We start from the raw sequence: 12,423 nt of genomic DNA, 5'->3' as shown, positions 1-12,423 counted from the left end.
TACTTTGTGTTTTTGCTATGATATATTTCCACGACTGTGCTCGCAAAGAGATGAAATGACAATGACCACTGTGTGATCTCAATTATGTTATTAAAGTCATACGGTGTGCATTTTGCAAAACTGACCTGCATTTAACCTTCTGAGGATTTGTTCTTCATTGCTTCATCTCTTTATAATCTGCCCATATTCATCATCTCTATTTCATTTTTTCATATTTATCATCTCAATTTCAAATCACTTTTTTTATTGAGACTACAGCATCAGAACTCTATAGTTAGAGAAGAGATAAATAAAATCATTCTGAGAGAATGAAATTAAGATTTTTTATAGTTTTTTTATGTCTTTTATGCTCACTAAGGCTGCATTTACATGATCCAAAAATACAGTTATAACAGTACTACTGTGAAATATTACAATTTAAATGGTTTTATATTTAAATATATTCTAAAATATTTTCTTTCATTTATTCCTGTGATGAATTTTCAGCAGTCATTATTCCAGTCTATAATAGTTTTTATGGAAATTGTGCTACACTTGTATTCAAAAATTGTGGGTAAGTGCGCTATAAAAAGAAACAAAATAATTCTATTATTCAGCAAGGATGCATTAATTTTATCAAAAGTGATAGTAAAGACATTTATAATGTTACATATATATATATATATATATATATATATATATATATATATATATCAAAGAAATGCTGTTTATTGAACATTCTATCCATCAAAGAATCCTGAAAAAGATGTATCACAGTTTCCACAAAAATACTAATCCGCAAAAAATAATAATAATTACTTGAGTACCAATATTAATTGAGCACCAAATCAACATGTTCTGTAGGATTATGGGACACTGAAGACTAGAGTAATGGCTGATAAAAAAAATAATAATAAAATTAAATCAGCTTTGCCATCACAGGAATAAACTGCATTTTAAAATATATTCAAATAGAAAATACTTATTTTAAATTGTAATAATGTTTTACAATATTTTTGATTAAACTGACTTTTTTCAAAAAACATTTACAAATCGTAATTATTCCAAACTTGTTTATTATCTAATTTGTTTATTATAAAATATGTATTATTTGTTCAACTATGCATTATTTTTTATAATTAAGGTTTAAGGGTGCACAAAACCTGTGTCTATGAGGTTTTAGGATGTATGCCACATTGCTCTAGACTAGAGAGTAAGAAGTGGGTCTGAAAACCAGGTGAGATCGGTGGCTCCCTCACAGGTGTAATGCAAAAATAACTCAGTAATGCAATAAGCTTGTCTCAGGGACTTACCTAGTCACTAATGCTATCACAGATCCTGCTGAGCCAATCAGAGACACAATGAGTCAAAACACCTGTCATCTACCACATCACTGACTTGATTCTACAGTTTGATACTGGCTATGAGAATCAATAGAAGTATAGAGTGCTCAGTGTGCATAAACAATGTGTAGATCACTCACCACGCCAGGCATCATCCGAGTGAATAACTGGGAAATAAGCACCTGAAAGCTTGCTGTTTCAGCTCACTTTCTGTCTTAAATTATGCACACATGCACTGTACTCTGAACACATTTGTGTTTTTCTATAAAATACAATGTATACATATTTCATGAGTTATTCTGTGCTCCTTTTGAACACAAAGTATGTTGCAAATTGAAACACAAAGGTACAATAAACACATTGATATGTAACTAAAGTCTATTTTATTATAAAAAGCCTAAAATGTCCTACATACTAAGACATACAAGAACATATTCAGTCACAGAAGTTTGTTATGGCATTTGCACTTCACTCCCTCCATCAAACAGCAAACAAAACTCCTATTAGCAGTCAGAAAATAAGAAGAAATTCGCATGAGTGCAAACACATTCACATTCAGTAGCTGCAAAAGCAAACAATGATTTTAAGGTTTTTAAAAAAAAGAAGCGGCACAAACTAGTTCAATGAAAGACATGTCCCTCAAGCAGTTTACACTTGTGATGTGCAATGCGAATCGTATAAAATAGATATGACACACAAACGCTAATTGTTTGAGTTCTGTCAGAGCCAAAACATAGAGATTTACTTGACAGTGGGGCAGGATCAAGGAAGATGAGAATAGGGTAGCTGCTGCTAACTTTTATCTGTTAACTTTTTGGACTTTTAGTTTACTTCAGCAGAATATTTATATATACTGTACAGTGCTGACACATGGCCTTCTGCAAGTGATATTAATACAACAGTCAGTTCAACAGACAAGTATATACTAGGCATGGTAAGTTTCACCGATTTGCATTGGTGCATCGGCATAAAAGTTAACGATGCGATGCATCAGTTTAAAAAACTGTGCACCAGATATGTGTTGGCATTTGTATCGCGGTGCAACATTTTTTAACATATTTGCATTGGTAAAAATCGATAATCGATTTATTTATATATAATTATTAGAAGATGTGCTATACTTTTATTGTTTATTATTTTGTGACCAATATTTTATATGTAGATTGATTTCTTCTCTCTTATCTATTTCTCAAGTGCATTCTCTTATTACCACAGCTTCTACCTGAATATGATGTATCACAACCGAGGCATTAGAAGTCAGAAGGGACTTAAGTTAATTTAAATGTGAACTATTTGTACCATATTGAATTGCATAGCATCATAATTTTTTCCCCATTGCATCGTATTGCATTGAATTGCACTGATTGAATTTAATCGAATCGAAATCGGATCACACTGCATCGTAATCGGGGTGAATCGTATCGCATAGCTGTTTCATATATATCTTTAATGTATCGTATCGTTTGCTATGTGGCCTTAGTTATGGAGATGCACATCTCTATTAAATACATAAGGAACAACCCCTCCAACAACAACAAAAAAAAATGTGTGTGGAACTATCTTTGGGATCTACTGTTTAAAAGTTGTGTCAAAGTCTTTGTTATTAATTCAAAAATGTTACATTAGAATTAGCAATGACTAAGGTTCTGTGAACTTACTAGAGTAACAAGCAACAAAATTATGTTGTTGCTTATATACAACAGATAAGTTAATATTTAGAGTCACACTTTATATTAGGTGGCCTTAACTACTATGTATTTACATCAAAAAATAAGTACAATGTACTTATTGTGGTCATATTGTATTGCAAAACACTTTTACTGCTACTGAGGTGGGATACGGGTGAGGTTAGGGACAGGTTTGGTGGTATGGGTAGGTTTAAGGGTGGGTTAATGTGTAAGGGATGGGTCAACAGTGTAATTATAAATGTAATTACAGAAATTAATTACAGATGTAATTACATATAGGTATTTTTAAAAATATAAGTACAATGTAAAAACATGTACGTACACAATAAGTGCATTGTATCAAAATTATTAATTTAAATATAAGTACAGTAGTTAAGGCCACCTAATATAAAGTGGGACCGTGTTCAGTAACCAGTGGCGAGCTGTGACTTTTTTAACCGGGTATGCTGAGTGCTAAGACAAGACAGTGCAAGGAGCAGTTACTCTTTCAACGCTTACACTCTGGAGGGTAAACCCTTCAAAGAGATTAGGGCATAGGGATGAAGGATAACATATTAGGTGTTTTTCAGTTGGAAGGCTGCATCCTAGTGAGGCTGCGTCCTTCCTGGGCCAGTCCATCTGAGGTTTCTAGCCTAGACTCCTCCCCTAGAATTAGACGGCGTCCAAATGCAGAAAGGATGCAGAAAAATGCAGAAAGGATGCAAATTTCCAATTAAGAAACACACAAAGTCAATCATTTATTTTGTTCCTTAATGAATCAGAGTTTTGAACGAATCAGTTGAACGTATTATTCAGTGAATCCCTCAAAGACAGTCCCTTGTCGCCACCTACTGGTGTAATGACATAACCTGATTACTTGTGATACAAGCACTGAAAAGAGTTAGAGTACTGAACAAACTGTTTTATCTACAGTGAAATGTAAAGACAATTACTCTTTACTTTTTTCTTCAGTTTCTTGTGCTTTCATTGTCATATTTTCACATTGCTATGTTGCTATGTTAATTAAAATCTCTAAAATACAAAGCACTTTGAAGTTGAACAGTAAATCTTTTCACCTTAAAATATGCATGTACAGTCATTCTTTATTGTTTTAATTCACCTAGCAAACTCACTTTGAGAGTACAATGAAATTAATTTATTACAATAAATTACTGCAATAAAGTCCTATGTCAATCATTCAGAACTATACAAAAATCTCAAATGGCAAAAATCTCAAATGGCAAACAACAAAAAAAAAAAAACAAGAATATCTATTATTTTCCTAAAACGAAACTGAGAGTGTTTGGCAACCTTGCTATGTGAAACTCATAACTATTCAAAAATCAAAACATCACAGAACATTTTGATAAACCTCCTCTGCCAAATCAAAAAAACAAACAAAAAAAAAAAACGGCAGAGCATTAAAGTCAGAGAAAAATAGCAGTCCAACACAGTTCACTTTCATGACGTTAATCGGAAGAAATGATTCACATTCCCTGGACTTAGACCAGAAGCGCTCAATTACTCCTCCATGTGAAACCTGTTTCTGAGATGAGAAATAAAACAAATGAATTTAAGTAAAATCTGTTTCTTGGATGGGAAAATGAAGGAAATGAAACATTATCTCAGTTTGATGTCTCATGTTTGAACTAACTGAACTGTAAAAGCTCTGTGAAAGCCTAAGAGTTTGTTAACATCACCCACTGCGTACACATTAGTCATCCGCAGTCTGAGACTACAGCTGACATATCTGCTGCTGGGAGATTTTGTTGTTTTCTTTTCTTTTTTTTTTCTTAAAACTACATTAGAGATAAAGTCATATATTTAAGAGGAAACATAGATGAATGGAGAAAGACAGAGAAGAGAGGAAAGAATGTGTGAAGTGAAGTAACTGTCTATGTTATATCACATCTGAGATCAGTAAGTTATTTGTTTTTTGTGTGAACAAAAAAAAAAAAAACATGTTTATGTCCATGCATGTAATGAGATTTTTGTTGAATGTGAGAGAATCTTGCTTTAAATTTATGGTCAGCATAAATGTTTCAGTGGTCAGTATGTGTGAGTGATTAGCTAAATCCAGTGAGTGGCAGGAAGGAGCCATCCATTGCCATCTCAGTGGCAGGGAGCTCTGATGAATGTTTCATGTGAGTTTCACTAATCTATGCCACTCTATTGTGGAAAATCAAGCATGCAAAATCATTACCGAGCTAAAGGATGGAGGGAAAAGGGAGAACTGATCCATTGACCTCCAGTGGGCTTGTTTATTCTTGTTCCCCCAAGGTCGTTGTGTGGTCATTATTTACAGAAATGATTACTGCTGACTTTCTTGTATGCCAAAAATAGTAATTACATTTATCTCTGACAACCGGGATGTTGCAACCTTCGCACCTGAACCACTGGCTGCTTAAAAAATTTCAACCGGTCTGATTTGAATGGAAATAGAATGGAAATGCAAATTGCAAGTGTTTTCTGAGTGGCACCGTATAAGCAAACTGGTTTACATATAATGCATTTTGACTACTGGATGAATAATATCATATCATTATAAAGCATCTAATTATTGTTGAGTGCATGAATATTAGATCTGCATCTGTATGGGAAAATTATGTAACAAGTTTTCATTTCTCTCCTAGTTAAAGGGGAGACTACAGATGTACAGAACTACTGACAGACATGAAAAAAAAACAATGCTGACGTTTTATGATAAAAGAATATTTCACCCTTATGCAAAGAAATTTCCTCATATTGGCATATATGTATTCAATTATTTAATGTATATTGAAATTATATGCAAAAATATGTTGTTAAGATATTACAATATATTGTAATACAAAAGGAACTGCCACTATTTAAATACTGAAAATAAAAACAATATATTTTCTTCTATACATTGTAATGTATGTAATTTTGTATTCAGTAATACATGTAATAAAATCTAGTTCCGTTCATATATAAATATATTTGATATATGTACTATATGTATTTACATACATGTATGTGCAACATGAACAACTATGAGGGAAATGTATGTGTGTGTGTGTGTGTGTGTGTGTGTGTGTGTGTGTGTATGTGTGTAAATTTCCATCCAATTGTCCAAAAAACCCTGAAATATACCTTAATATTTATTTTCAATATAGACCCATTTTAATAGGCTACATCACATATTTTCATATATGAAACGTGTAATTATGTAAACAATAAATTTAAATATGAGTAAGTTTATTGCTGTATCTAAACACGTGTTAACTCATGAAAGAGAAATTAAATAATCAAGTGATTCATTAAAGGAGGAAAAATGTAGTGCAGGGTTGTCTTCATTGTGATATATTTTCATACATGGTCCATGCAAATATTGCAGTACACTGAAAAATATAAGCACTTTAGTCTCCTGTATGTAAATGTATTATTTAATATAGCTTTATATATTTCAGAATATTCTTATATGTTTTGTAAGGGCTGGAGCATTAGAGTCACAAGTGGTGTACTATAGATTTCTGGTTGTTTGTTTGGAATATTTAAGACATATATTTACATAAATATGTAAATAAATACGTATTTAAGGTGCATTTTGAATCAAAAAGGCATTATTATTATGCCTATTGTTATTATTATTATTTAATGCACTTGAAAATGACTTGTTTTGCTTTAAGTGGCAAATAATAATCCTGTTTAAACTGATATAGTTATAAGGTGTTCATTGATTCTAAATAACATGATGGTCTTTAGTGCCTGGTGGACTGCATAAGGTTGGATTACACATTCTTTTTTGGTAAGTGAGGTTGTCAACAAAGAGTTCATGCACAGTTTGTCACCCTTATGCCTTTAGTCTATTTCTGGTACTGAAAAAAAAAATTATAATGATTTTAAAGGCTCTTTAATCGGTTCATTCTAAGAGATGGACATCTAGACAGGAGCAATTTTTATGTAAGAGCCATAAAAAGGGTCATTACGATCGCTGAAGACAGGAGAACAGATAGATCAACTTGTAACTTACAGAGCATTTGGCTTGTAGAAAGAATTCTATCTCACATCTCTACTGAATATTGATCTAAAAAGCTTAGATGGTTGAAAAAAAATGAAGGCACATTTATTCAGCACTAGATCATCCAGTAAATAAACAGATACAAAAACTACCCTGATAATAATCTGGCACTTCTGGTTAGCACCAGATGCGACTGTGGTTTACCGTAACACAAAACAGACTTTTGACAAAAGCATTATTCTCGACAAGAACTGTTCAATTTGACAGGAAAAGGCTAATTCCATACTGTATTAAAACCATCAATCATTGTTCCTCTTTTCTTTTCTTTTTTTACATGACAGGCAGGTAGATGTTAAAATACTGTAGATAGGCTTCTCATAACTCATTCCAGTAATGGTACAACAATCTAAGCAAATGATTGTATTGACGACGCAGAAGATTTTTATGCTCAGTCTTTCTCACATGGAACTTCCTTCCGTTTTAAAGCCCTAATTTACAGACATTAAAATTCATTTTGACAGAATGCAGTTATGACCTAATTTTTACATAACAAATAGTATAGCAGCACTATTTCATATCTGTGCAATGAGATGTCTACAGATGCATTACTGCATCAAGCAACCTCAAATTCTGCAGACTTTTGACTATAACATCCTGCTGCAATGTCAGAACATAACAAGGGCTTTATGTCAAAACTATGATGTGCTAACCTCACAGGTACTGTATTAAATGTGTTTTGGCACTACTACATGACCTGTTGACAAAACAGGAAATCATAACTGAGCAACAAAGGAGCCTAATAAGGATGGTTCAAGATCTGAAGACATCAGAGAAATCACAGCTGCTAGTGACTTGTTTGATGAAAGAGCATGAAACGTTAAACTAAATAGAATATCAACAGAACAAACATACCACAACACTGAAAACTAACTAACAAGCACCAAATGTGAGTAAAAATTGGCTTTTGTAATTGGATAACACAGCAACTGGCAGCAGTTTTAGCAATTGCAAAATAATAAAGGGGTTAAATCCCAATGTGCAAATAAAGCTGGTGACCATTACATTTGTTCTGAAGTATCTAAATGAGTAAATCAAGCCAAAGAAATACAAACAAACAGACACTAAGTGTCAAGCTAAAAATATTTTTTCCATTATAATGGGGCAATATAAAAATAAATATATAAAAATAATATAACAATTAAAATACACTTTAAGGTTACTACTTCCAAATATTTTTCTGAATGCAAGCTTATTTAAAATACTGTAGATCTGTAGAATAGGATGTTAGTCTCTTGACTATAGCTCTCTAAGTACACATGGGAAAATACTTTAATAAGCGCAGGTTACGATGTCAATCACTGAAAAACAGACTGTCAGCAATATGCACAAAACTGCAGCAATTTGGATGCGCATATCCATATGAAAAGAGAAACCAGAAATTATTGTAACTCCCGGGTCATGGGGCACAATGAAAATTTATACATACTGGCAAACAAATTTGTGAACAGAACAGGATAATAAAGTAAATCACCTGCCTAAGCATTCACTGATGAATCCCGTGAAATCACATAGTAAATGATTATATTTCAAAACACTGCATAAGAAACCAAGACTAAACAGAATGAAGGAGGTAGCAGAGAAGAGAAAAGGAGGAGGGCTTGAACTCTAGAGAGAGCTGATATCCTTGACAGAAGTCTCATGATCTATATCACGGATATCTCTCGTATCTAATCCTGTTTAGACTGATAGCAAGAGCCCTAAGAGGAAATTACTGACTGAATTACAACAACAACAGCAAAACTAAAGCGAATTACACCATCGTGACAAGCAAAAAATGTCAACGTAAGGGAAAGAACTTTCTTTGGAGAGTTGAGCGTGTCTCCTCAAGGCTGATTGGGCTAATGCAGGAATCATGTCGCTTGTCCCTCTCCTGAATTTTTCATCCATTCTCTGGCCAAAATAAGACTCGGCATCAGATGGGACAGACTATGATGTAACAGGAGAAGAAAAGGACGTAGAAAGCGGGGAGAGAGAAATGTGGCAGATCTCGAATTGAGACAGCAAATAACTGCATCGTTCTACTGTCTGTTGCCCCAGCATAGAGGTTAGACACAGATGCACGGGGATTAATTTCCTCTTTCCAGACAAATCGTTTAGCTGTTAGCTGTCTCTCATAGAGGCAAAACAAAGAGATGCATGCAAAGAGAAGATTTTTAAGCCAAACAAACAATCCTGGTAGCCAATCATAGCCTGTGCTACTCACCACGCTGAAGTCTTCGCTCGAGCAGTTCTGCCCGCTGAAGTTGCAACTCTTCAGCATGTCTTCCAGCTGGTGGCCAGTCCTCTGGAAAATGTCTAGCATGTTAGGGGGTGGGTACTGGAGCTCACTTGGCCGGTGTCCTTTACGGCTTTTGGGCGGCAGGCCGGTGAGGTTAGCCAAGTGGTAGATGTCTGCGTCGGTGAGGGCTGAGAAGCGGAATCGGTTGACGTTGCAGAGCGTGATGGCCGGGAAGGTGAGCTCACGACGGGTTTCTTCCCTCATAGCTGCGAGGTGGGGTCGCTCTAGATAAGTCGCCGTGCTCCAGGTCGCCTGGTACAGGAAGAGACCGAGCGAGGACAACAGTGCCAATCCCCAGAGGGTCTGTCTGAAGCCCAAGCGCCCTGAGGTCCCCAACACCCGAGCCAGACCGTGTAGCGAAGAGGAGCTTGCAAAGGACGCCAGGTCAGCCATGCCTCCTTTTTGCCGCCGAAGGCCTTCATCTAGCATAACGGTTCCGCCTCCTTCTGTCGAGGCCCCCTTGGCTTCGTCGCCCTCAGCAAACTTGATTTTACAAACAAATTCGATGGGCATGTGGTTGGCCAGGGCTGTCCTTTGCAAATGACTCTGATCCCTCCTGCTGATCTCTCCCTGAGCCTCTGCTCTTTTCCGTTTCACCAGCTATATTCAACCACACTGTGGCTGTTTAAACATTTTTTTCCTAAATCTTCTTTCTCTGAGGTTGTTTTTCTCTCCCGGACCCAGCTACGTTCCTATTTATAACAAATATTTCTCTTTTCAGTTTCACCTTTATCAGCTCTGCATTCCTCACTTCATCTCTGTTTCATTCTTCCAATACTATTTCTTCACTTACTTTTTCTACTCTGTCCATCAGTCTCTCCTACCTCTGCACTTTTCCTTCAGATTCCCATCTCTCTCTTCTTCTCTTCCATCCTTTGCTTCCACTCTCTCCTTCTTTTCTCCTTGGTTTGTGCTGTGGTCTGCTGCTGTTTGAGGAGCAGAGTGCAGATGGTGAGAGGAGGTGCTTCGTTCGCCGTGTCAGTGCCCCAGGATGTGCCACAGCCGTAGACTCCAGAGAGAGTAGAGGCATGAGCTGGAGACTATGAGAGAAAGATGAGAGAGACACACACACACATGTGAGTTCCACAGCTCTCCTCAGCTGCTCGCTGACGGCTGACGTAGCTGCTGCCCGAACTCCTCTCGCACACTCAGGGAAAGAGAGCGAGAGAGCGATGGAGAGAGTAAGGGAACCGGAGAGAGTGCTGATATGAAAGACAGGGAGTAAAAATGCTGCCCTCTCTACATGCCCTACAAGAAACAGGAGGGGAAGAGAGAGAAGTGGAAGGAGAGATATTTAATATTACATGAGCAGAGAAGGCAGGGGTTATTTCCCCTTCAGTGGAGAAGAGCCGTCCCAACCCACACTAGAGCTTTTATTTCTCTCACAGCAGCAGGTTGTTACATCCACTTACAGCGGTCACTCACTGTCTCCACCACGACACTCTCTTTCTTCCACTCTCTGTGCTCTTTCTCTATCTTTCTTTTACTCAGCAGGTGTGAATGTGACTGCACTGTAGGTAAAGTAGGGTGCAAGAATCCGCTAGAGAAAATGCATCTTATTTGGTACGTCCTTCATGGTTTAAAGACAGCATACCTGGCAAGTTTGTTGCACAAATAAGGCTCACAACATGGTTTGTGAAAAGCACTGTATGAATAAAAGTTGACTTGATCCATGCTTTCCAGCATGATTTGACAATGTACAAAAGAGCTTCTTTTGTGCTTCAACGGAGGCAAAAAAAAAACAAACATCTGGCCATTTATACAAAGAAGTCCACATGGTGAAATGGTGAAGGTCAAAAAATGTTGGATATGTTATGGTTAGTAACATAAGAATTTATAACTATTCGTGTGTACCATTTACACATACATTTTTCTAAATTTGGACTATAGATTAATTGAATCTCAGTATAGATTAATTGAAAGCAGATAATGCATAACAGCTTTAGAAATGTAAAACAACAAGAAAAAATCCTTTATTATAATACTGTATATTTATTACAATAATACAAATGAATTTGTACAGGTACATGTTACAAAAATGTTAAGATCCTAGTCTAAATATAAAAAATTTTTTAAAAGTAATTGGAATATCCATGTACAATCATTTTAGTCACTATATAATATTATATACATGCTTTTGAACTGTTAATTCCATGAATCCGATATTACATCAATGATTTTCAAACATTTGTATGTCCCTAAATTTGTTCATATGTAAAAGTTACATTACAAATGCTGTTAATATATGAATTTGGTATTTCTCAATGTCTAGGCAAATGTCTGAAAATGTATTGTAGCTAGAACACACACTTTACATATGAATGCCTAATGATATTGCACTGAAACAGGGAAGAATGTTAAATATTGCTTTAATTTATGTCATAATTTTTCTCAGTTTTACCATTTTTTAAATCCCAGTTTATCATGAAGTTTAAAAATAAATCCTGTCAATTTTGTTAAATTCAGCTTGTGTACACATTCATTTCTACTATTTATATGTTTGGCGTAGAGTGCTGCAGCCATAACGTCAAAACCCAGAACCCAGATTTCCCTATGGGGTTTTATAATGAGGTTTTTCATTTTATGGGTAAAATAAAGTTTTCTTATACTTGTACAATTTGTAAAATATAAAAAAACACACACTCACACCCCAAATGGTCCTACAGTTACTTATGATAAACACACATTTTAAAAATAAGCATAAATTTGTGTTTTCATGTATGAGTATGTGTAATTTAGAGCATCGTATCGTATCGTCAAATACCACAGACCTTGTTTCACTCATAAATTGAAAAACCACATTATAAAAACCCATAGGAAACTCACGAGGGAACCCATGGTGAATAAGTCTTCTGGGTTTTGACGTCACGGTTACAGCACTCTGTTGTGTACTATAAATATTTTTGCTTCTCATGACAAATTGCTTGTGATGCTCCTCGTTTATAAGTTGCTTTTGATAAAAGCATCTGCTAGATGAACAAATGTAAATGTGTGTATCAAATGAAATGATATGCTGACTGTGTTTTATCTGTTTTTGTATGTCTGCATTTATGTTCATGCATGCACATGAGCCACTCTTCCAAAATTGCATCTATTCCCAAGTTGTCTATTCCC

The 12,423-nt window shown here is 35.4% G+C and overlaps 1 protein-coding gene across 2 annotated transcripts in view; it reads right to left on the bottom strand.

The window, feature by feature from the left end:
• Positions 1–12,423, bottom strand: part of asic4b (acid-sensing (proton-gated) ion channel family member 4b) — a 69,665-nt gene that overhangs the window by 35,443 nt on the left and 21,799 nt on the right. Inside the window, exons 2-3 of one of the 2 annotated variants that reach the window (XM_058779758.1) lie at positions 10,103–10,349; positions 9,235–10,001 (exon numbers count right to left, since the gene is read on the bottom strand). In XM_058779758.1, the coding sequence (XP_058635741.1) occupies positions 9,235–9,822 (588 nt within the window). In that variant the 5' untranslated portion in view covers positions 9,823–10,001; positions 10,103–10,349. Of the gene's footprint in view, positions 1–9,234; positions 10,350–12,423 lie in introns of both variants that reach the window. The other variant, XM_058779757.1, reaches the window with a different exon arrangement.

Source organism: Onychostoma macrolepis, chromosome 06 (assembly GCF_012432095.1).
Source record: "Onychostoma macrolepis isolate SWU-2019 chromosome 06, ASM1243209v1, whole genome shotgun sequence".
Classification (NCBI taxonomy): domain Eukaryota; kingdom Metazoa; phylum Chordata; class Actinopteri; order Cypriniformes; family Cyprinidae; genus Onychostoma; species Onychostoma macrolepis.
This window is presented reverse-complemented; position numbering and strand designations above follow the sequence as displayed.